This window comes from Dreissena polymorpha, chromosome 10, assembly GCF_020536995.1.
Source record: "Dreissena polymorpha isolate Duluth1 chromosome 10, UMN_Dpol_1.0, whole genome shotgun sequence".
Lineage (NCBI taxonomy): Eukaryota > Metazoa > Mollusca > Bivalvia > Myida > Dreissenidae > Dreissena > Dreissena polymorpha.
Window position 1 is genome coordinate 64,194,047 of NC_068364.1, and position 24,857 is coordinate 64,218,903.

At 34.8% G+C, this 24,857-nt stretch overlaps 2 protein-coding genes across 2 annotated transcripts in view; both read left to right on the plus strand.

Annotated features, from left to right (window-relative positions):
* The window catches only part of LOC127847336 (sterile alpha motif domain-containing protein 9-like), an 87,517-nt gene that overhangs the window by 27,325 nt on the left and 35,335 nt on the right, over positions 1-24,857 (plus strand). The gene's annotated exons all lie outside the window — the stretch shown is intronic.
* Positions 6,396-24,857, plus strand: part of LOC127847337 (titin homolog) — a 38,098-nt gene continuing 19,636 nt past the window's right edge. The window contains exon 1 of the mRNA XM_052379168.1: positions 6,396-6,598. Within this exon, the coding sequence (XP_052235128.1) occupies positions 6,460-6,598 (139 nt within the window). The 5' untranslated portion in view covers positions 6,396-6,459. The remainder of the gene's footprint in view (positions 6,599-24,857) is intronic.

Sequence of the window (24,857 nt, forward strand, 5' to 3'; positions counted from 1 at the left end):
TTTCTGATGACGGCAATTCGAATTTAGCAAGGGTTAGTCTTTGCTTAATATATGAATGATATGTGCCCAGAAATATTTGATTTTACATTCCATTGCTTTGAAAATCTTTGTTATTTTCATAAGGGCCAAAAGGACAACGATTAAGCACATACATCATACTTTGAGGTTATGTTTTAATTTTCTTTTAATGTTTTACTTCAGTATGTCTTTATGAAAAATCGTTAAATGGTACGTTTAAACATAAGTAACCAGCAGTTTTGAGATCATCATACTTAGTAACATCGCTATTAAATGAATAAACTGATATACAATTGTTCATTTCCATTTCCTTTAAAATCAATTTTATTTTAATTAAACATTTTTTGCGATACGACGCGAACTTAAATACAGCGGCCCAATCAAAAATAATATTATGACACTTGAAAATTAACATTGTGTAGTTCTTATAACGTTTTACTCTGACGCTTTTAAGCATGAAAAAATAATTTTAAAAAAATAACCATTTACAATATTATAAATATTAAGTATTATAATACATTTTTATTCATAAACTGATATTGTCTGCTGATATCATCAACGCAAGCGATCTTGAATTTTTCGATTTTTCTAAAGAAAGTACATGTACGAGCATTATGACATGTGTTAACGTATACTTTAATATTTTTACTTTTGAAGGTTGTCCAGGTTACCGGTTACAGTAAACGTTTAAATGGTTAACGATTCTGTAACCTAGTGTATCCACCAAAAGATATATTAAGTTATCAAATTAACTCGTATCAAGACAACAGTCGGTTGCAATCTTTTAAACTTTTACGATGTTTAACATTTTATCCAAGATAGGGTATACATGTTAAATTTCCCCCATGATGCCTAATTTCTTATATTAACTGAGAAGAAAATATTCATGATTGTGTATGATGATTTTGGAATGTGTGTGACTAATCAGTTAAAGGATTTGCAAATACTTATCTCAATTTCTTTGTGTATAGTGTACCATATGTTTTGTTGTAAACTTATGTGTGCGCTAGTCCTTCATAGATTTCTCTGTCGTTGGGTTTTGCCTGATATATACTACTCAGGTCAACCGCATTTCAGCAATGACTAAATCGATATCGTGATACAAGTTTGGCAGTTGGTTCTACTATAACAATATTTAATGGTTGTTTTTGTGTGAATTACTCGCATGCCTAAATTGTAGGTTTGTCTTTTTCAATGCTATATGTTTTGCTATGTATACGACAACAACAACAACAACAACCATTATTTCAGCAATAACACTTACAATAAAGCCTCCGGTCGACAAAAAGAAAATATAAACAGATGAGAAAAATACGTCTCCATACTATTGCAGGAATGAAAACATGGATTGATTTTTTAAATCAAATTTAACAGTTTGCAAACGACTATGTAATACACTAGAAATGAATATTATAATGGATCCTGCCAGATGCTGCCAACACATTCCTCTGATATTGGTATTCATGCAATCTGAACACGACCTTGTTTAAAGGTTAAAGCATACAAAAGGGATTTATATATAGTTTGGAAAGTTTGTGATCAATTCCCAAATGCGTCTCCAAAAGCCCGAATCTGTAACAATATTTGATGATTTCCATTTTAATCAACATCGTTGTATCTGTGTTACGGCGTGTGCGTCAACGTGTTATAAAACATATTTTCTTAACAAGCTGAATGGGAATTTACGTATCAGTCAAGGAAGCTGAATGTTTTCCAATATTTCTGACATGCCAATATATTGGACCAGTCCCAAGTTTAAGGCATAAATAGGTCATTTACCTATTATGTTGCCTAGATTATTCATATCTGTTTGATAAGAAGAGTATGAATCCATGGATTTATTGTTTTATGTCATCTCATTGACAATCATTATTGCAATCGTTGTATATTGTTTATACATTTGTTTATAAGATTGCAAATTGCAATTTGACGGCGTATACTGTACGAACCACTCGCGTGTTATTCGTAACAAAATAAGACGTTGCATAAAGTCATAATAATTGTATCCAATAGAGTAATTATAGTATTTTATGTTTGATTGTTCATACCTATAATGTGTATTTTTCTACTTGTATCCATAACTAAAAGTATGGTTTTATTTCCGTTCTTAAATAATTAATAATTTCTTCAGATAAATAATAAAGGAGCACCTTAAATACCTTTTACCAGGTGTTTACCGTATCGAGATGCCTGTCTCTCACAGGTTGCATCGGTGCAATACGTTCACATCTTGACATTTATCTGGAGTCGGTCCAACTTGCTGCCGACAATAGTTTCCTTGGCCTTGTTATATAAAAGATCTTACGACAAATGTCAAATTACGACTGAATTGTGTACTTTAAAAATAAACACGATTATTTACAATGTACTTCACACAAAAAATCAGATTTATGTTATGGTAAGTGTGTATATTATTTGAAATTGTTTCGTATGTCTCAAGTTTTAATATAAGAAGCTGGTTGGCTTCATATACGCATACAATATGTCTGTTCTGTAATATACGAGAGTCATGTGGGGTAAACACATATTTAATCAGTAATAGCATTCTGTTACATTAATTGCATGAGCATAGAATTGAGAAATATGTTTGATTTATCGTTGTTTATCAATCGATAAAGGACGATTTAAGATCCTGTATGCGCAGTTATGAAACAAAAGAGGCCTGTATGGTTTAAACAGATATATATGTTCACGTTTTTGACGCTTGCCATTGAATATTTTTACAATACAAACTGTAAAAAAAATATGATGTGACTATATATTATCGAGTTCAATTTGACTGCCCTGTGTGATCTGTAAATATAGCATGTTTCTTACTTAAATTGATTAAAATATTAACATGTTCCTACTTTATTGACCAGCCTTGTGTGCTTTATTACTATAGCCTACGTAAAATATATGTTTATAGATATTTCATGCTTTCACTAAACCAAACTAACCCAGGAAAGTATGGTACGACAAATAATCACTCTTTTCGCTTTCATTACACTTATTAAGTAATTGATGAAAAATAATAATTAAGCTTTATTACGTTTATTGTTATATACAATTATTTAACATGCGTGCAATAATCGCATCAGCCAATTATTTACAAGGGCTAAATACAAATACTTCCTATTGTGTTGGCGTATTGGTTTGAATGCACAGAAAGTCAAGATAATCAGGATTGCTCACTCCAAACGAGTTCTTGACAAATATATTAGGTTGTGGCTTTCTTATAAATTGCGAAGCTATACGGTTTACACAATTAACTAAATTTCTCTCAGAAACCAGACGGATCGAAGAAATGAGATGCTTTTTAGACTCTGGCGATGATAGCGCAAAAGAAAAACATGCCTCTTTTTGTGATTGCAGTTGCACAGTTAGCTCCCCTGTTTCAGTGCCTTCAGGAGTATTCAGCACGGTGAATAATTGACCAAATACCAATTCAATATCAATAAAACATCCAAACAAGCCTGTAATTAGTGGACGGGTCTACTTTGTTTATTATATTCATATTACAAGCTAAGATTTAGTTATTCACTCCTTGACGAATTATTTATGTATTTCAACTGTTTATAAAACAGACGATTTGAACACCTTATTTTCTATTCCTTACCGGCCAGTGTTCTCCGGAAGCACCGGCAGCCGGCTATTTCACCGGTTACATTCTATCTAGATGCCGGCTACTTTCCCTAAAATATCAATTAAAATGGTGCAATTACACTAGTTGTATTGCTTAGTCGCCGGCTACTTTGAACATATAATTGGCTTCTGAAATTTGTGTTGAGAGCACTGATTTACCGGTACTAGAATTTGAAACTTTCGTCGTGCAGAAACAGGTTTCTGGAAAGATCTCGTATTTTGACGTGACCTCAAACTAAATGTGTGACAAGCCTCACTATTTCAGCTTTTAACGCTTTAATTTATTGTTTACATTTAGTATTTTGTAATTATTGCCTTGTAAGTTTCTTTAAACTTTTGGTTTTCCCACTTCTGACATGAAAATGTTTAAAGAAATTAAGTATATTGTTTTTCCAATGTTATAATTACAGTGTATGTTAAAAGGACATGCTAATAGATTGACGACTTCTTTCAACTTCTATATCAAATATTCCAAAAATATAAGTATTAGAATGAACGTAATATCATTTAATAAATGAAAATATGCTTGAAGTACTGTATCGTTATAACAGGAGTCATCATAAGTTTAAAATGATACATAATGGACATAATTGGGTTGTTTCTGTCACTTTCGGAATAGTGTTGACAGCACTTACACTTGCAATAATCGCGTGCTTAACACGTCGGATTTTCTAGGTGTGAATCTTATTGAGAATCTCTCGTTATTTTTCGGCATTTTCGCCTATTATTGAAGTTGGCTAAGATTGTTAGATCCTCTTGTTACTTCCCTTATTTACGGAATACCATTATTGCCATCGTGGTTACACATTAAAATCCAGAGGGCGACATTTCGATAGTGCGATAGTACGATGGCGACAATGCGATAGTACGTTGGCGACAACGCGATACTATGCGACAACGCGATAGTACGATAGCGGAAATGCGATAGTACGATGGCGACAGTGCGACAATACGATGGCGACAATGCGTTAGTACAATGGTGACGATGCGATAGTGCGATAATACGATGACGACAGTGCGACAATACGATGGCGACAGTGCGAAACTACGCTGGCGACAATACGACAATGCGATAGTGCGATAATACCATGACGACAGTGCGACAATACGACGGCGACATGGCGATAGAACGATGGCGAAAATGCGATTATACGATGTGACAGAACGACAACGCTATAGTACGATGGCGACAATGCGATAGTACGATGGCGACAATTCGAATATACGATGGCGACAGTACGATATGACCATCGCATTGTCGTCATCGTACTATCGCGTTATCGCATTGTCGCCATCGTACTATCTCATTGTCGCCATCGTACTATCGCATTGTCGCCATCGTACTATCGCACTCTCGTATTTTATCCCTCTGGATTTTAATATGTAACCACGATGGCACTAACGGTATACCGAACTTATTTGAGAAGACTTCACGTCAAGGCATTCTTCCACAAAAAGTAATTGAACTATAAAAAGTCTCTTTAAAAGTGTTACAATAATAGATCAATACTGAAATGAAATGATTTCTTTATCGTATATACCTTTTGTATATTATGCCATCGCGCCAATACAACAGAACAACAGATGTCTGAACTTTTCTATTGGCGCGAATATTTTTTGTCGTTCTGGCGTGTAAGCTCGTATGAAGGGCGCTATATAAAGTAAACTGCAGAACGAAAACTATTGTGAAACCATTAGCATTCGTGGGACACTATTTTTCGTGAATTTTGTGGTTAGAACGATCCACAACGTTTAAGATTCTTACGAATAATTATTAGTTGACGAAAAGTATTACTGGTGTTGCTCTTTTGTTCTGTCGTGTTGGCGAGTGTGCAGGTCGCCTAAACGACAATACACTAAAACGGAAGAACAGTATAGCACAAATCAGTCACCCATATGATCTACTTTAAAACGTTAGACTTCATTATTCGACAATCAAAAGGTAACAAAACAGCCTTTGTACAAGCTTCGACCTGATGTTTATATTTGCGTTACCGAAACCGAACATTTGTGTAGTTGTTTTGCATTGGATAACCTTCTAAATGTCTTGTGACGGAGCTTCTGCGAAATAATATTTGCCCGATAGACCCGCATACCTTGCAACTTGCAGGTACAAATACAGGTTAATACAGCGACCTGGGGTATCCTCAAAGCGCGCATTCCTGCCTGGAACTTTTTAGGTCACGCCTAAAGCTTGTATTATAGTCTAAGATGCTCAATACCGATCGCTATTCCGATTGACAGAGTAAAGTGGTTGTATATTAGAGCAGTGGTATAACTTGTGTCTATACTGTTTTCTCTCTTCATAAACATTCGTTTTATTGGAGATTCGGAAATTAACCAAACCGCGGTGCCGACAACGTTAATAATCAGCTCTGTTCAAGATTGGAATACATAACAAGTGCTTAAGAAGCGCTGCAATAGCAGAAATTCATTCATATGCTGTGTTTGTGGTTTGGTTGATTTCGTGCTTTATACAGAAATGGATAATCGAAGTATCGATGGTTTATGATATGAACAGATGGTGATTTATGGTAGTCGGTGCATCGTACGCAAATCTGGGGCGCTGTTTCACGTAAATCGGTCGTCGCAATTACGAGTAGTGTTTTATATACAATGTATCATAAAATAATGAAATATTAATGTTTATCTGTTTAGTATTGTATAAGTTATTTATAATCGAAGTGAAAGAGCTGTGGTGAATGACCGCCGTTTAAGTTAGCGAAAGAATACTCTAACTTATTTAAACATTGAACCTCCTTCTGAAAATATGTAGATCCAATACATTGGACATAAACGCTGTCGCTAAGTACATCTATGTCGGACATAGCCCCGGAAACAGATCCACGCTGTGACGTCACTTGCGCGAGCTTTGATGACGACATCGACGTAGAACGTATTCTCGCGCGTTGTGAGCAACGAACAGTGTTCTCCAGACGGAAATGTTTATATCAAGGTATAGTAACATGATCAGTTTAATCAGTTGTGGTGCTGATAACAACGTGAACGACGATGCGGATGAGTAAATTGCTGAAGACTATTATTATTATAAATAGTTGATGCTATTTTGCATATCCGTTTCAAAACTAATTCATTGGTCACGAAGTTGGGTATGATAATGTACCTGATTTAATATTTTTAATCCTGGAATTTGAACGCATTTTGCGGTACATTTCGTTGATTGTTGCAATATAAGTTAATATTGTAGATGCTGTTTTCACAGTATCTTTTTTCCTGAGCTTTTTCATAATACATCGTCTAATTTGGAACTAGAAACCGATTCCGGTATTTATAAGTGTACCACACTCAAAGGCGAAAACAACACTTGCTTCTAATTGCTCACAAAATGGCTGAACTTGAAATGTCAAAGATTGTTGTTTGAATTTTTTTATTTAAATCATTCACCCATGACGCTCTGCCACTTCTGGACCACGTGCGGGTGTTGCTTATTCGTGCTGCATTATCAATGGAAGTATGCGAACATTTTTATTATTGTTTTTGCATATAATTCTTTAATTATGATAGGATCGGACAAACATAATCATTCCAATTGTTTATTAAAAAGCGTGTGTCTGCAATAAGACTATTACAAAGACACGACCTTCAACGGTATGTACGGGAACTTGAATGAAACCGTTTTATGGAATGTACGAATCTATTCGCGTTCAGCTGATATTATAGATTCTCGACCAGATAAATGTGTCAATAGGGCTTGAAGCGCATATAATCTTGACTTTAAGATTATCTATACAGGTTGGTTGCACTAAATCTCGATAAATGTTCGAGGGACTTCGCATGTTACAGTCGTCTAAGACTGTCCAAGCCTTCAGAGGTTGTCAATCAATCAAGAGGACTTCCGGTCAGGGCGCCCCGACAGACCTCGTATATTTTAACTGTCAACTCCAATTACGATTGGAACCAAGCCATCGCGGCTTCATGGAAATAAAATGCTAAATTGCCTTTGAGAGCAGATGCTTAAAGATGGCTGTAAATCGGTTTAAACGGATTTTATGTGTCCTTCCGCTTGCATATATTTTAGTAGGGAATGCTGGTATCGAAGAACTGCTATGACAAATATATGGGTTCTAACGCACGTAACGCTTTTATAGAAAGTAAGTCGGTTCCTCGTTTTCCTGATTCTGTATTAAAACTTTTACACATGTGATGTCAGTTACACACGAACATTAATTCAAATAATAATATAAAGTGAATACAAAAAAAAACAAAGTAAACGTAAGGAATAAGAAGTGAGTTCTGTATTCCTTATTTGTTTACTTTATTTATGAGCAAATTATTTTGAGTATTTTTGTATTTACTTATAAACGTGTTTACGGTAAAATATGTGATCAAAATATGTTCAGAATGAATTTCCAACTTCCTGGTCTAAGGGTTTTGTTGTTCCTCTGCATAAGAAGGGTAGCATAAATGACGAAACTAACTATAGAGGTATAACATTATTGAGTACGTTAGGAAAACTGTTTACTCGCATTTTAAACATTAGACTCTCACATTGGGCGGAACATTATTATGTATACGTTGAAGCACAGGCGGGTTTTAGACAAAATATGAGCACGCTTGATAATTTTTTTGTACTGCATGGTCTTCTGACACACTTACTTAATAAAGGAAAACAGCTTTATTGTGTATTTTTGGATTTTAGTAAAGCATTTGATTATGTAGTCCGAGAAAACCTTTGGAGCAAACTCATTAAACTAGGGTTACGAGGCAAAATTTTTAATATTGTAAAATTGATATACTCGTCTGTTAAATCTAGAGTTAAATATTGTAATCAATTAAGTGAAGATTTCGAATGTATGCTAGGGGTCCGACAAGGAGAATGCTAATCGCCGTTTTTGTTTTCTATGTTTTTAAATGATTTAGAATCAGCGTTCGCTGAAAGTGGCATAAATGGTATAGATGTAGATAATTTCAAACTATTTCTTGTGTTGTTTGCAGATGATATCATTATTTTTGCAAATAACGCTGAGGAATTGCAACACAGTCTATATGTGTTTCATGAATATTGTAAACGCTGGAAGTTAGTAGTGAATGTCGATAAAACTAAAGTCATGATATTTAAAAAAGGGGGACGGTTGCCAAACAATATTTCGTTCCACTACAATGATATTGCAATTGAGATTGTTTCTAAGCTCAATTACCTTGGTGTCGTATTCACGACTGGTGGTTCGTTCTCGGATACACAAAGAACATTAGCTGGCCAATCCTTGAAGGCCATTTTTAAGATGAACAAATACCTTTACAAATATACTGACATTACTGTGAAACACAGATTAGACTTGTTTGATAAACTCATATCACCTATTCTTAATTACGGAAGTGAAATTTGGGGTTTTGTCAAGGGCGATGCTATAGAACGTATTCATATGCAATTTTGTAAAAGTCTTCTTGGTGTTAAAAGAAGTACTCAAAACGATTTTATATACGGCGAACTTGGGCGCCTTAACTGTCAAACAAGTAGATATTTTAATATTATAAAATATTGGGTTAAAATATTACATACTAATAGTAATCAATTCAATAAAAAAGATTACCTTACATTAATGAGTGACTGCGAAAAATACCCTAATAAAAAAAGTTGGTGTTCCCTACTACGTGATTTGCTAAGCACAATTGGTTTTTACGATGCCTGGTATTTTCACGATGTCGGTCACGATACTGTATTTCTTGCAGCTATTTAACAGCGACTTACAGATAATTTTATCCAAAATTGGAACGACCGATTGGTTAACTCGAGTAGAGCTCTTTTTTATAGGAATATAGCATCCTTTCAACTTCAACCTTATTTAGAATTATGTAATATTAAAAAATACATAGAGGATATTTGTTGGTTTCGGTAGCATATCGAATTTAATTCACGAGTGATCATAGAAATTTATATTTTCACGAGTGGCGTAGCCACGAGTGAAAATATTTTTTTCTATGATCACGAGTGAATTAAATTCGATATGCTACCGAAACCAACAAATTTTCTTTTTATTTTATGCTTATTTTTGTAGTATTTTTTTCTATGATCACGAGTGAATTAAATTCGATATGCTACCGAAACCAACAAATTTTCTTTTTATTTTATGCTTATTTTTGTAGTTTTGTTAATTTTCCGAATTTGCCTCATTAAGTTTCCCCGTGGGGTGCCTCAATTTTTAGAACGCACAAAGAACTTACTACACAAGAAAATAGTTCACATCTGTAAAAAGTGTATTACTATTAAAATCAATGTTTTATTCAACATATATCTTTTTCATACTTTATACATTCAATATTATTACAAACAATAGTTTAATTTAAATTATTATGAAATTAATAGTGTTGCATATACTGGCGTAGTAATTTGTGTATTCAACTGATCTCAAAGTTACGAAAGTGCTCGCCATGTTGAACAACACTTTTACGACTTGCTGGATTAATAACACATAACTGGATTAAACTAGGAACGCAAACATATTTCAACAGTGTTTTTGTGCTAAATGGTTTCGATATCAATCACTGTCACTCTCTGCAATAAGACGGATTCGCTTGTAGTGTCGCTGTACAGGGGAATCTGCGGTTACCGCCGGTGTACGGGATGGAGATTGCCTCTGGTGATTGACTACGTTCTGTGTCTGGGAAAGGCCCATGTAAGATTCAGAGTTGTGAAAATTAAATGTTACATTGCCCTGGAAATGTGAGTTGACAAAAAATCCTCGGGCCATCGGAAAATCACTTGATGCAGGTGTGGCTGACGCAGTGGCAGTGGCTGTGCGGTTGTGCTTTTCAACTGACTGGTTTGAATGAGAAAGTATTTTTGAAATATTTTTTGACTGTTCCTTGTTCAAACTGCTGTAATTATTTAAGCTGTTAATATTTCTGTGCCCTGAAATCTGTATTATTTGATGAGCAGGAACATTCTCGTCATTCAGCTTCTGAATCAAGTGCTTTCTTGCACTGAAAAAAGTTTATTTCTATGGTAAAAATAAAATCGATATTCAACGGTACACATGACATATTACATAAGATATAAGTTGTAATTGTTTTGTGTGCTCTTGAAACACTTCAATAAATACATGGTGGTCTGTCAAGTACTGGATGTAATGGAACCGGAAAGTAGAGGAATAGTACTAGTCGAGTACAGGAGATTTTATGAATTAAAATTTTGAGTGTTGTAGCATGTAAATTGGACAAACAACACCTACTTAATAAATGGGAGGTAAGTGATTTTTATTATATATTTTAGTCTTGTTATGAAAGTAGTGTATATAATATGGGGTTTTGACCTGTATGGGGTGATTCTTGGCTCTTGAATACCAGCATCTGTTTTCATCTCGGTCATTATGCTGTATAGCTTGTTTATTCCCATGGCAGACTTCCTGAACCAGCATTGCTGTGTCTTGTTGCCAGGAGTTAAGAAGAAGGGGCTGTCTTCTGTCATCATGTCAACAGGGCGTTTGTCGGCATATAGCTTGTAGAGATGCACCGGATCTCTGTCAGGTTGTTCGGGAACTGCATATGCCCGTGGCTTGACTTTCCTATGAATAGTTAAAATGTGTGTTGCATTAAATGTTTTGTTTAAATTAAATACTATTCCAACAAAAGTGAAGTCTACTGTATATTAATAATACAAATAAGAATTATATTGTAAAAAAAGGTCTATAAATTCACTTGTGATAATAGAAAATATATATTTTCAATTGTGGCTTCGCCACTCGTAAAAATAATAATTTCTATGATCAATCGTGAAATAAAATCGATATTCTACCTTAACCAACACATATCCTCCATGTTTGTATTATTTTTACTAAAGAAAAATTCCATTTAAATATTTTATAAACAGTACCAGTTTTTATATAAATAAAAAATTATCAATTCAGATTTGTGTACAAATATATTAAAGTAGGAAAATCACCTTATATCCCTTGGATTTTCACCAGTACGGGTTTTTGTCTGACGCTCAGTGTCGAAGGTGATGAATTCTTCACCAGTTTCAAAATCGATTCCAAGGCTGACATCACCCCAGCATAGGGTGTGAATTTCCTTGCCGGTTCTCATCCCAAAATGGGTTGTACATATAAGCCACAGTGAGTGTAATAGAGCTCTTGGGCTTGATTCTCCCAGAGTTTTAGCTGCGTACATAGCTTCAATATGTTCATTTGTTAATGCCTGGGCTTGATGCGGTTTATTTCCATAACCTTCTTTTTTCAGAGCTTTTTGTTTACTTTTTAATACTTCCCTCACTTTGGCAAATTCAGGGTCATTTATCAAAGAGTGCTTGTAGTTCATGTGCCTTAAATGCCTGTCGATTGAGCTTAAAAATGCCCTCAAAGATGTGGGTTCATACTCTGATCCATCTTTTTTAGTCACACCCAACAAAAACTCGCAGACCAGAGGGTTCAATTCATGAGGAGGTATATTTTCAATATTTCTTGCCTCATTTTTGTGACTTTTTAGGAAAGTTTTGAAAAGTCTGATGTCATTGTCGGTTTTCTTTTTTGTATTTAAATTTTCGTTTTCAAGCAGAAAGCTATCCACACTTACAGATCTGAAATTCCTTGTTGGTGTTGATGTTGGGTTTTGTTCTTTTTCTTCCTGTGTTGATGCTGTTACCAGTGGATGTGGGGCTGATGTTGCTGCTCCTGCTGTTGGTGCTGCTGATGTTATTTCTTGTGATTTTGAAGCGCTGTCATCATCTTGTTCATTCATTTCATTAAAAAAGTCATCAAAGTCAAAGATATTTGAGAAAAGAAGATTTATTTCATTGTTTTCCAATTCATCCATTGTTGTTAAAGAGTTAAGCAGCAGACGAAATAATTATGTTTAAGGGAGGTAAATGTGTATTTCAGGTTCAAGTAGACTAGTCTCCCTTGAATGAAAATTGCAATTGAGGCTCACCATGGGGTTATTGGGGAAGTAGTTCCAGTATCTAACTGAAACAGTGAAAAATAACGATATTTTTCACTGTTATGTTTCACTGTTTGAAACAGTGAAATACCACTTTTATTTCACTGATATTTCTCTATAAACCACCGGAAAGCATAAAATAAAGATTCAACCTTCATAGGTTACGAGTATCCTCTCATAGATTGAGAATATAAAGTGGCAGATGGTCTAAGCCCAACCCAACACCTGTTGAGCAAAGGACATGTATTGTTTGTAATCGTCTAGAAGACGAATATCATTTTGTGATTGAATGCAACTAATATACAAATTTAAGAGTTAAATATATACCTTCATATTACAGAAACCGACCAAATATGCAAATATTTATAGAATTGATGTCTTCCGATAATGAATCTGTATTAAGAAAACTGAGTGCTTTTGTCCATGCCGCATTTTTAGTTAGATCTGCGAACATGTATGTGCCCTTTTGATGTATTTTTGCCCATTAACTAGTTGAAATATTTAAAATGCTGCTGTTCCTGATTTTGTATGTGAATGTATAATGAGTGTTTTTGTGCGTTCTTGTTTACGCCTTATAAGTTTTGTTTGTGGAGTCTGTGTTTATTACAAATAACGCATTATGTACTGATTCGTATGAGAACTCCTCTTAAATTAAACGTATTTCATGTTTGTCATCTATCTATGTATGCTGCCGACTATGTGACTTGGCTGTATACTCAGTATTTTGCGTGAGTTCTTGTTTTACTCTCTTTAGGTTTTGTTATGTAGAGTACTTGAACGATAACATTAATGCAATATGTATTGATAAGTATGAGTTCTCCTCTTAAACATTATTATAACGGTTAATATGTATTTATTGCTGTAAAATACTTATTGACACTACTTATGAAATTATTATAATTTCATGTGCTTGAATTAATTATGTACATATGTTTATTACTGTAAATATTATATTGTTTGTACTAAAATGTGTCCACATGGGCCATTGGCCTTCTGGAAATGATGTAAATAAAATCTATAAAAAAAAATCTATGATACTGTTCTCAATTCCTTATTGAAACAAGGGATGTGAACAAGGACCTAATTTACTCACCATTACGTTATTGTGATGTTTTCAGATTTACGGGACTTTAAAACTGTACATAAAGAGTGTACCTAAAATGTTGAATAGAATACATTGCCTTATCAGTTGCCTTGATGAGCTACCTGTTAGAAGCTTCTACGATGCCATTCAGAAATTAAATTTAAAAATGGCGCTTGATGAGTTCGAATGGTTAAGGCCTTTGATGTTCGAGGTTCGAGTGGTAAAGGCGTTAAGTGTCCGCGTTTCTAGTCCCATTGCGATCAACTGTATATTCAATGTTTATCCTGTCACATGCCTTTAAATCAGCCCGATAACCAGGTAACCTAATATCCCAAAAGATAGTAGGCTTGATGACCATGTGACCCCGAATATCCGTCAGTTGCTGTCCGCGCATGCGCACGCCTGTACTATTTTCTATTTATAAAATATACTTGTTTTCAATTACAAAAATTACAACATACGTGTAAAGTACTGTTTGTTTAAAATTTTATTATTTTAACAGCATAATTTCGTCTTTGTGAATTGAATTAATAACGATTTACTCGATTTCTGTGTTGTTTAACAAGACGGAAGCTAGCCTTAGCGTTTTGCATGACGTGACGTCACAATGTTTTTGCTGCGGCGTGTTTTTTCCAATATTAAATATTTAAACACAAAATACTGGAAAACTATTTATTTTAGAAACATTTGAACGAATGTTGTAAATGTGACAGGATAAATAGAATAATAGGTTGGTGACGTGGAAGGAGAATGGTTATCTGGCTCGTCGGAGGATCTTATCGGGGTCGCCGACTTCCTCCGACTTGCCAGATAACCATTCTCCATGCACGTCACATACCTATTATTCTCTATATGTCTATCTTGACATTGCACCAGGATGATGATTTGAGTTCCGTTTGTTTCTTTTGTTAACTGTGGCCACTTTTGTTAACTCCGGCCACTTTTGTTAACTGCGGCCACGTTTGTTAACTGCGGCCACTTCTCGGCGTTCTTCCAAAATTAAATTTGAACATTTTGAGGTCTATTGAGATGTTCTAAAGTATTATAGTTAACATGACAAGAACACCAAAGTGTCCATGGTAGCTTCTCACTGGAATAATGTCCGTAAGACAATTTAAGCAATTATATTTGGGTAAGCTTATAAATAAGCCGCGCTCTGTAAAAAGGGGGTTTAATGCATGAGCCTAAAGTGTCTGCACATGCTAATCAGGGACGACACTTTCCGCTTTTATGATATTTTCGTTTCAAAAAAAGTCTCTTCTTAGCAAAAATCAAGTTTAGGCGGAAAGTGTCGTCCCTGATTTGCCTGTGCGGACTGCACATGCTAATCTTGAACCACACTTTACGCACATGCAATAAACCCCTTTTTCACAAAGCGCGACTCATTTATAAGTTTACACAAAGGTAAATACGGTGTTATTCGGGTATAATTTCGCAATGGTTGTATGCAGTTTGCATATTATTTTTGTAAACTTGTGCCTAGTAAATAAAACTTATTTACTTACAACATTTAAAGTACCGCAATCGTGTATGATAATCCTGTAATTGATGATTTGCAATACCGTTTTGGTGTCCCAACGTGCACAATAGGAAAACAAAATTACGCGCAAAAAGAATAAATAGTAGGCGCTACTATACGAAAATACCGACATACGTCGCTCTTTCGTGTTGTCGTATCTCCTTGTTAAAAGGCCCTTTCATAGATTTTCGCATGTATTGAAGATTGTCGTTAAATGTTTTATATTAATAAATGTAAACATTGGATCTAAAAAGCTCAAGTGAAAAAACAAGAATGAATGAAGAAGAAGAATTTTAGAAAGAAAATAATGTAACCATCAAGTGGGCTCGATCCACTGACCACTCGAGTAAACGTCTTTCGCTTAGACCACTCGACCATCCGTGCTCATACAATTAGTTATATATTTTAAACTTTATATAAACAATCCTCGTAGTATCACAAAATATAACGACACCAACAGAACTCACCAAATTATGAAATCGTTTCGCGTTGCAACACTTTATAATTTTACGTTCGCGTTTTTGCGCATGGCTGTTAAGACATAGTTATCATAGAATGGTCTATTTATTACGGATAACAATATTATTCGAATAATCGATTGAATGGTTAACATTCGAATAACAAAATTAATATTCGCATATTCGAATTAATGTTTCAAACGTATTTGCCTTAATATTTAATGATCGCGAGCCGCTAACTAAAACGCACCCGAAATCACTTGGGAGTAACATGTTTTACGTGACGCCCTTCGTGTCAAACGCGGCCCGTATCAGTGTTGATTGCGCAATGCAATATACACGCTCTTAGAAAGGCCCCGAACTGTTATTTGTCAATGGGGTGCCAATTAACGGTTTGAATTGACTGGCGAATAATAATAACGTTTCTGTGATCATAGTATGAACAGCAATAAAAATATGTTAATTACTCAAATTGCGAAATTCAATATACACACTCTAAGGTTCAATATACACACTCTACGAAAGGGCCCGAACTGTTGTTTTTCAATTAGGTGCCAATTAAAGGCTTCAATTGACTTGCGAATAATAATTTGTGAATTACTCAAATTTAACAAATGATATAAATTCAAAAATCATAAAGGGATCATAATTCAAATCATAAAATGCCACCAGCCACTTTCCTCGCATCGCCTTAGTAGCAACGTTAATAAACAGCCTCGTACCAAGGATGTATAATATCTATTATACATCCCTGCTCGAACTTAGCAAACGGATATAACTTTCAAAACAATGGAATTTAACACAGAGCAAGGTAAAATCAATCCAGCCGTTTTATGCGAATATTTGAATATTCGATTGAATGGATTTTCGAACATTCGAATACCGATTAAGGTATTCGTTGCCTTCTATTTATAGAGGTTTTTTAAGAGGAGTAATTTCTAAGTAACTCCGGAGGAAGTTTCCTTTTTTATTCGCATACTTGAGGCCCAATGCATTTGATTGGCTCCTTTTACAACCCCTGCTCGATGCAGACCTAAGTCTAGTGCTGCCCATCAACCCATTCTGCCTCGAATTTCTCACAAAACCTGCACTGGCTCTTGCCTGTGCAAATTTGGTGACCTCCCCTTTTCTTGTTAGTTCTCTTCAGTTTGAATTAATTGATAACCTCCTATTTCGATTTCGTGCTCGTCTTTTTAGTAAAACTGGCTTCCGTCATATCGAGTTTCACCTCTCAACGACGGCCTTTTCTGAAACCTCTTCTTACGCTACCGCTTGGAGAGGGGTTCGCTCCCTTGAAATTGGCATCGTTGGACATTATACCCCTTATTCAGTTGTAAACTTTGCATTTGAATTGGTATTTGTTTCCATGTTTTCTGATGACGGCAATTCAAATTTAGCAAGGGTAAGTCTTTTCTCAAAATATGAATGATATGTGCCCAGAAATATTTTATTTTATATTCCATTGCTTTGAAAATCTTCGTTATTTTCATAAGGGCCAAAAGGACAACTATTAAGCACATACATCATATTTTGAGGTTATGTTTTAATTTTCTTTTCATGCTTTACTTCAGTATGTCTTTATGAAAAATCGATTAAATGGTACGTTAAAACATAAGTAACCAGCAGTTTTTAGATCATCATACTTAGTAACATCGCTATTAAATGAATAAACTGATATACAATCGTTCATTTCCATTTCCTTTAAAATCAATTTTATTTTAATTGAACATCTTTTGCGATACGACGCGAACGTAAATACAGCGGCCCAATCAAAAGTAATATAATGACACTTGAAAATTAACATTGTGTAGTTCTTATAACGTTTTACTCTTACGCTTTTAAACATGAAAAAATAATTTTTAAAAAAACCATTTACAAAATTATAAATATTAAGTATTATAATACATTTTTATTCATAAACTGATATTGTCTGCTGATGTCATCAACGCAAGCGATCTTGAATCGATTTTTCTAAAGAAAGTACATGTACGAGCATTATGACATGTGTTAACGAATACTTTAACATTTTTACTTTTGAAGGTTGTCCAGGTTACCGGTTACAGTAAACGTTTAAATTGTTAACGATTCTGTAACCTATTGTATCCCCCAAAAGATATATTAAGTTATCAAATTAACTCGTATCAAGACAACAGTCGGCTGCAATCTTTTAAATTTTTACGATGTTTAACATTTTATCCAAGATAGGGTACACATGTTAAATTTCCCTCATGATGCCTAATTTCTTATATTAACCGAGAAGAAAATATTCATGATTGTGTATGATGATTTTGGAATGCGTGTGACTACCGGTAATCAGGATTTGTAAATTCTTATCTCAATTTCTTTGCATATAGTGTACCATATTTTTTGTTGTAAACTTATAAGTGCGCTAGTCCTTCATAAATTTCTCTGTCGCTGGGTTTTGCCTGATATATACTATTCACGTCAACCGCATTTCAGCAATGACTAAATCGATATCGTGATACAAGTTGGCAGTTGGTTCTGCTATAACAATATTTAATGGTTGTTTTTGTGTGAATTACTCGCATGCTTAAATTGTATGTATGTCTTATTCAATGCTATATGTTTTGCTATGTATACGACAACAACAACACCAACCACCATTATTTCAGCAATAACACTTACAATAAAGCTTCCGGCCGACAAAAATAAAATATAAACAGATCAGCAAAATCCGTCTCCATACTTTTGCAGGAATGAAAATAATGCATCCTGCCAGATGAGGCCAACACATTCCTCTGATATTGGTATTCATGCAATCTGAACACGACCTTGTTTAAAGGTTAAAGCATACAAAAGGGATTTATATATAGTTTGGAAAGTTTGTGATCAATTTTCCAAGTGCGTCTCCAAAAGCCCGAATCTGTAACAATATTTGATGATATCCACTTTAATCAACATCGTTGTATCTGTCTTACGGCGTGTGCGTCTACATGTTATAAAACATATTTTCTTAACAAGCTGAATGGGAATTTACGTATCAGTCAAGGAAGCTGAATGCTTTCCAATATTTCCGACATGCCAATATCTTGGACCAGTCCCAAGTTTAAGGCATGAATAGGTCGTTTACCTATTATGTTGCCTAGATTATTCATATCTGTTTGATAAGAAGAGCATGAACCCATGGATTTATGGTTTTATGTCATCTCATCGACAATCATTATTGCAATCGTTGTATATTGTTTATACATTTTTATAAGTTTTTATAACAATTTGCAAGTTGCAATTTGACGGCGTATACTGTACGAACCACTCGCATGTTATTCGTAACAAAATAGGACGTTGCATTAAGTCGTAATAATTGTATCCAATGGAATAATTATAGTATTTCATGTTTGATTGTTCATAACTACATGTATAATTTGTATTTTTCTACTTGTATCCATAACTAAAAGTATGGTTTTATTTCCGTTCTTAAATAATTAATAATTTCTTCAGAAAAATAATAAAGGAGCACCTTAAATACCTTTTACCAGGTGTTTACCGTATCGAGATGCCTGTCTCTCACAGGTTGCATCGGTGCGATACGTTCACATCTTGACATTTATCTGGAGTCGGTCCAACTTGCTGCCGACAATAGTTTCCTTGGCCTTGTTATATAAAAGATCTTACGACAAATGCCAAATTACGACTGAATTGTGTACTTTAAGAATAAACACGATTATTTTCAATGTACTTCACACAAAAAATCAGATTCATGTTATGGTAAGTGTGTATATTATTTGAAAGTGTTTCGTATGTCCCCAGTTATAATATAAGAAGCTGGTTGGCTTCATATACGTATGCAATATGTCTGTTCTGTAATATACGAAAGTCATGTGGGGTAAACACATATTTAATCAGTAATAGCATTCTGTTACATTAATTCTATGAGCATAGAATTGAGGAATATGTTTGATCTATCGTTGTTTATCAGTCTATAAAGGACGATTTAAGATCCTGTATGCGCATTTATTAAACAAAAGGGGCCTGTATGGTTTAAACAGATATATATGTTCACGTTTTTTAAGCTTGCCATTGAATAGTTTTACAATAAAAACTGTAAAAAATTATGATGTGACTATAAATTATCGAGCTCAATTTGACTGCCCTGTGTGATTTGTAATTAAAGCATGTTTCTTACTTAAATTGATTAAAATATTAACATGTTCCTACTTTATTGACCAGCCTTGTGTGCTTTATTACTATAGCCTACATAAAATATATTTTTATAGATATTTCATGCTTTCACTTAACAAATCTAAAAAAGGAAAGTATGGTACGACAAATAATCACTCCATTCGCTTTCATAACACTAATTAAGTAAATGATGATAAATAATATTAAGCTTTATTACGTTTATTGTAATAAACAATTATTTAACATGCGTGCAATAATCGCATCAGCCAATTATTTACAAGGGCTAAATACAGATACTTCCTATTGTGTTGGCGTATTGGTTTGAATGCACAGAAAGTCAAGATAATCAAGATTGCTCACTCCTAACGAGTTCTTGACAAATATATTAGGTTGTGGCTTTCTTATAATTTGCGAAGCTATACGGTTTACACAATTAACTAAATTTCTCTCAGAAACCAGACAGATCGAAGAAATGAAATGCTTTTTAGACTCTGGCGATGATAGCGCAAAACAAAAACATGCATTTTTTGTGATTGCAGTTTCACAGTTAGCTCCCCTGTTTTAGTGCCTTCAGGATTATTCAGCACGGTGAATAACTGACCAAATACCAATTCAATATCAATAAAACAGCCTAACAAGCCTGTAATTAGTGGACGGGTCTACTTTGTTTATTATATTCATATTACAAGCTAAGATTTAGTTATTCACTCCTTGACGAATTAGTTATGTATTTCAACTGTTAATAAAACAGACGAATTGAACACCTTATTTTTAATACATTACCGCCACTTTTACCGGTACTAGAATTTGAAACTTCCGTCGTGCAGAAACAGGTTTCTGGAAAGATCTCGTATTTTGACGTGACCTCAAACTAAATGTGTGACAAGCCTCACTATTTCAGCTTTTAACGCTTTAATTTATTGTTTACATTTATTATTTTGTTATTATTGCCTCGTAAGTTTCTTTAAACTTTTGGTTTTCCCACTTCTGACATGAAAATGTTTAAAGAAATTAAGTATATTGTTTTTCCAATGTTATAATTACAGTGTATGTTAAAAGGACATGCTAATAGATTGACGACTTCTTTCAACTTCTATATCAAATATTCCAAAAATATAAGTATTAGAATGAACGTAATATCATTTAACAAATGAAAATATGCTTCAAGTACTGTATCGGTATTATAGGAATCATCATAAGTTTAAAATGATACATAATGGACATAATTGTTGTTGTTTTTTTGTCGTTTTCGGAATATAGTTGACAGCACTTGCACTTGGAATAATCCCGTGCGTAACACGTCGGATTTTCTAGGTGTGAATCTTATTGAGAATCTCTCGTTATTTTTCGGCATTTTCGCCTATTATTGAAGTTGGATAAGATTGTTAGATCCTCTTGTTACTTCCCTTATTTACGAAATACCATTATGGCCATCGTGGTTACACATTAAAATCCAGAGGGCGACATTTCGATATTGCGATACTACGATGGCGACAATGCAATAGTACGTTGGCGACAACGCGATACTATGCGACAACGCGATAGTACGATAGCGGAAATGCGATAGTACGATGGCGACAGTGTGACAATACGATGGCGACAATGCGTTAGTACAATGGTGACAATGCGATAGTGCGATAAAACGATGACGACAGTGCGACAATACGATGGCGACAGTGCGAAACTACGATGGCGACAATGCGATAGTGCGATAATACCATGACGACAGTGCGACAATACGACGGCGACATGGCGATAGAAAGAGGGGGACAATGCGATAATACGATGTGACAGAACGACAACGCTATAGTACGATGGCGAGAATGCGATAGTACGATGGAGACAATTCGAATATACGATGGCGACAGTACGATATGACCATCGCATTGGCGTCATCGTACTATCGCGTTATCGCATTGTCGCTATCGTACTATCGCATTGACGCTATCGTACTATCGCATTGTCGCCATCGTACTATCGCATTGTCGCCTTCGTACTATCGCACTCTCGTATTTTATCCCTCTGGATTTTAATATGTAACCACGATGGCACTAACGGTATACCGAACTTATTTGAGAAGACTTCACGTCAAGGCATACTTCCACAAAAAGTAATTGAACTATAAAAAGTCTCTTTAAAAGTGTTACAATAATAGATCAATACTGAAATGAAATTATCTCTTTATCGTATATACCTTTTGTATATTATGCCATCGCGCCAATACAACAGAGCAACAGATGTCTGAACTTTTCTATTGGCGCGAATTTTTTTTCGTTCTGGCGTGTAAGCTCGTATGAAGGGCGCTATATAAAGTAAACTGCAGAACGAAAACTATTGTGAAACCATTAGCATTCGTGGGACACTATTTTTTGTTAATTTTGTGGTTAGAACGATCCACAACGTTTAAGATTCTTACGAATAATTATTAGTTGACGAAAAGTATTACTGGTGTTGCTCTTTTGTTCTGTCGTGTTGGCGAGTGTGCAGGTCACCTAAACGACAATACACTAAAACGGAAGAACAATATAGCACAAACCAGCCACCCATATGATCTACTTTTAAACGTTAGACTTCATTATTCGACAATCAATAGGTAACAAAACAGCCTTTGTACAAGCTTCGACCTGATGTTTATATTTGCGTTACCGAAACCGAACATTTGTGTAGTTGTTTTGCATTGGATAACCTTCTAAATGTCTTGTGACGGAGCTTCTGCGTAATAATATTTGCCCGATAGACCCGCATACCTTGCAACTTGCAGGTACAAATACAGGTAAATACAGCGACCTGGGGTATCCTCAAAGCGCGCATTCCTGCCTGGAACTGTTTAGGTCACGCATAAAGCTTGTATTATAGTCTAAGATGCTCAATACCGATCGCTATTCCGATTGACAGAGTAAAGTGGTTGTATATTAGAGCAGTGGTATAACTTGTGTCTATACTGTTTTCTCTCTTCATAAACATTCGTTTTATTGGAGATTCGGAAATTAACCAAACCGCGATGCCGACTACGTTAATAATCAGCTCTGTTCAAGATTAGAATACATAGCAAGTGCTTTAGAAGCGCTGCAATAGCAGAAATTCATTCATATGCTGTGTTTGTGGTTTGGTTGATTTCGTGCCTTATACAGAAATGGATAATCGAAGTATCGATGGTTTATGATATGAACAGATGGTGATTTATGGAAGTCGGTGCATCGTACGCAAATCTGGGGCGCTGTTTCACGTAAATCGGTCGTCGCAAGTACGAGTAGTGTTTTATATACAATGTATCATAAAATAATGAAATATTAATGTTTATCTGTTTAGTATTGTATAAGTTATTTATAATCGAAGTGAAAGAGCTGTGGTGAATTACCGCCGTTGAAAATAGCGAAAGAATACTCTAACTTATCTAAACATTGAACCTCCTTCTGAAAATATGTAGATCCAATACATTGGACATAAATGCTGTCGCTAAGTACATCTATGTCGGACATTGTCCCGGAGACAGATCCACGCTGTGACCTCACTTTCGCGAGCTATGATAACGACATCGACGTAGAACGTATTCTCGCGCGTTGTGAGCAACGAACCGTGTTCTCCAGGCGGATATGTTTATATCAAGGTATAGTTAATGATTTTCATGTTGTTTTTTTTAATCAGTTGTGCTGCTGTTTACGACGTGAACGACGATGCGGATGAGTATATTGCTGAAGACGTTTCAAGATTAATTCATTGGTCACGAAGTTGGGTATGATAATGTACCTGATTTATTTTTTTTAATACTGGAATTTGAACGCATTTTGCGGTACATTTCGTTGATTGTTGCAATATAAGTTAATATTGTAGATGCTGTTTTCACATTATCTTTTTTCCTGAGCTTTTTCATAATACATCGTCTGATTTGGATCATCTGAACAAGCTAGTCTTATGATTGAGTGATATAATAAATCGATATCAATATCTTACATTGATCACACTTTTGGTCAACTTGCGTAGATTAGCTATAACATAAACATTTTTACTTGTGCAATAAGGCATAACAAAATTACAAACTAGAAACCGATTCCGGTAATTATAAGTGTACCACACTCAAAAGCGAAAACAACACTTGCTTCTAATTGCTCACAAAATGGCTAAGCTTGAAATGTCTAAGATTGTTGTATGAAAATTTGCATTGAAATCGTTCACCTGAGACGTTATGCCAGTTCTTTCCCCTTGCGAGTGTTGCTTAGTCGTGCTGCATTATCAACGGAAGTATGCGAACACTTTTGAGTATTGTTTTTGCATATAATTCTTTAATTAGGATATGATCGGAAAAACATAATTGTTCCAATAGTTTATTAAAAAGAGTGTGTCTGCAATAAGAGTATTTCAAAGACATGTCCTTCAACTTTATGTACGGGTACTTGCATTAAACCGTATTCTTGAATGTACGAATCTTTTGGCGTTCAGCTTATATTATAGATTCTCGGCCAGATAAATGTGTCAATAGGGATTGAAGCGCATATAATCTTGACCTAAAGATTATCTATACAGGTTGGCTGCACTAAATCTCGGTAAATGTTCGAGGGACTTCGCATGTTACAGTCGTCCAAGACTGTCCAAGCCTCCAGAGGTTGTCAATCAATCAAGACGACTTCCGGTCAGAGCGCCCTGACAGACCTCATATGTTGTAACTGTCAACTCCAATTACGATTGGAACCAAGCCTTTGCGGCTTCATGGAAATAAAATGCTAAATTGACTTTGAGAGCAGATGCTTAAAGATGGCTGTAAATCAGTTTAAACGGATTTGATGTGTCCTTCCGCTTGCATATATTTTAGTAGGGAATGCTGGTATCGAAGAACTGCTATGACAAATATATGGGTTCTAACGCACGTAACGCTTTTATAGAAAGTAAGTCGGTTCCTCGTTTTCCTGATTCTGTATTAAAACTTTTACACATGTGATGTCAGTTAAACACGAACATTAATTCAAATAATACATAAAAAACAAAGTGAATAAAAAAATCAAAGTAAACGTAAGGAATAAGAAATAAGTTCTGTATTCCTTATTTGTTTACTTTGTTTATGAGCATATTATTTTGAGCATTTTTGTATTTACTTATAAACGTGTTTACGGTAAAATATGTGATCAAA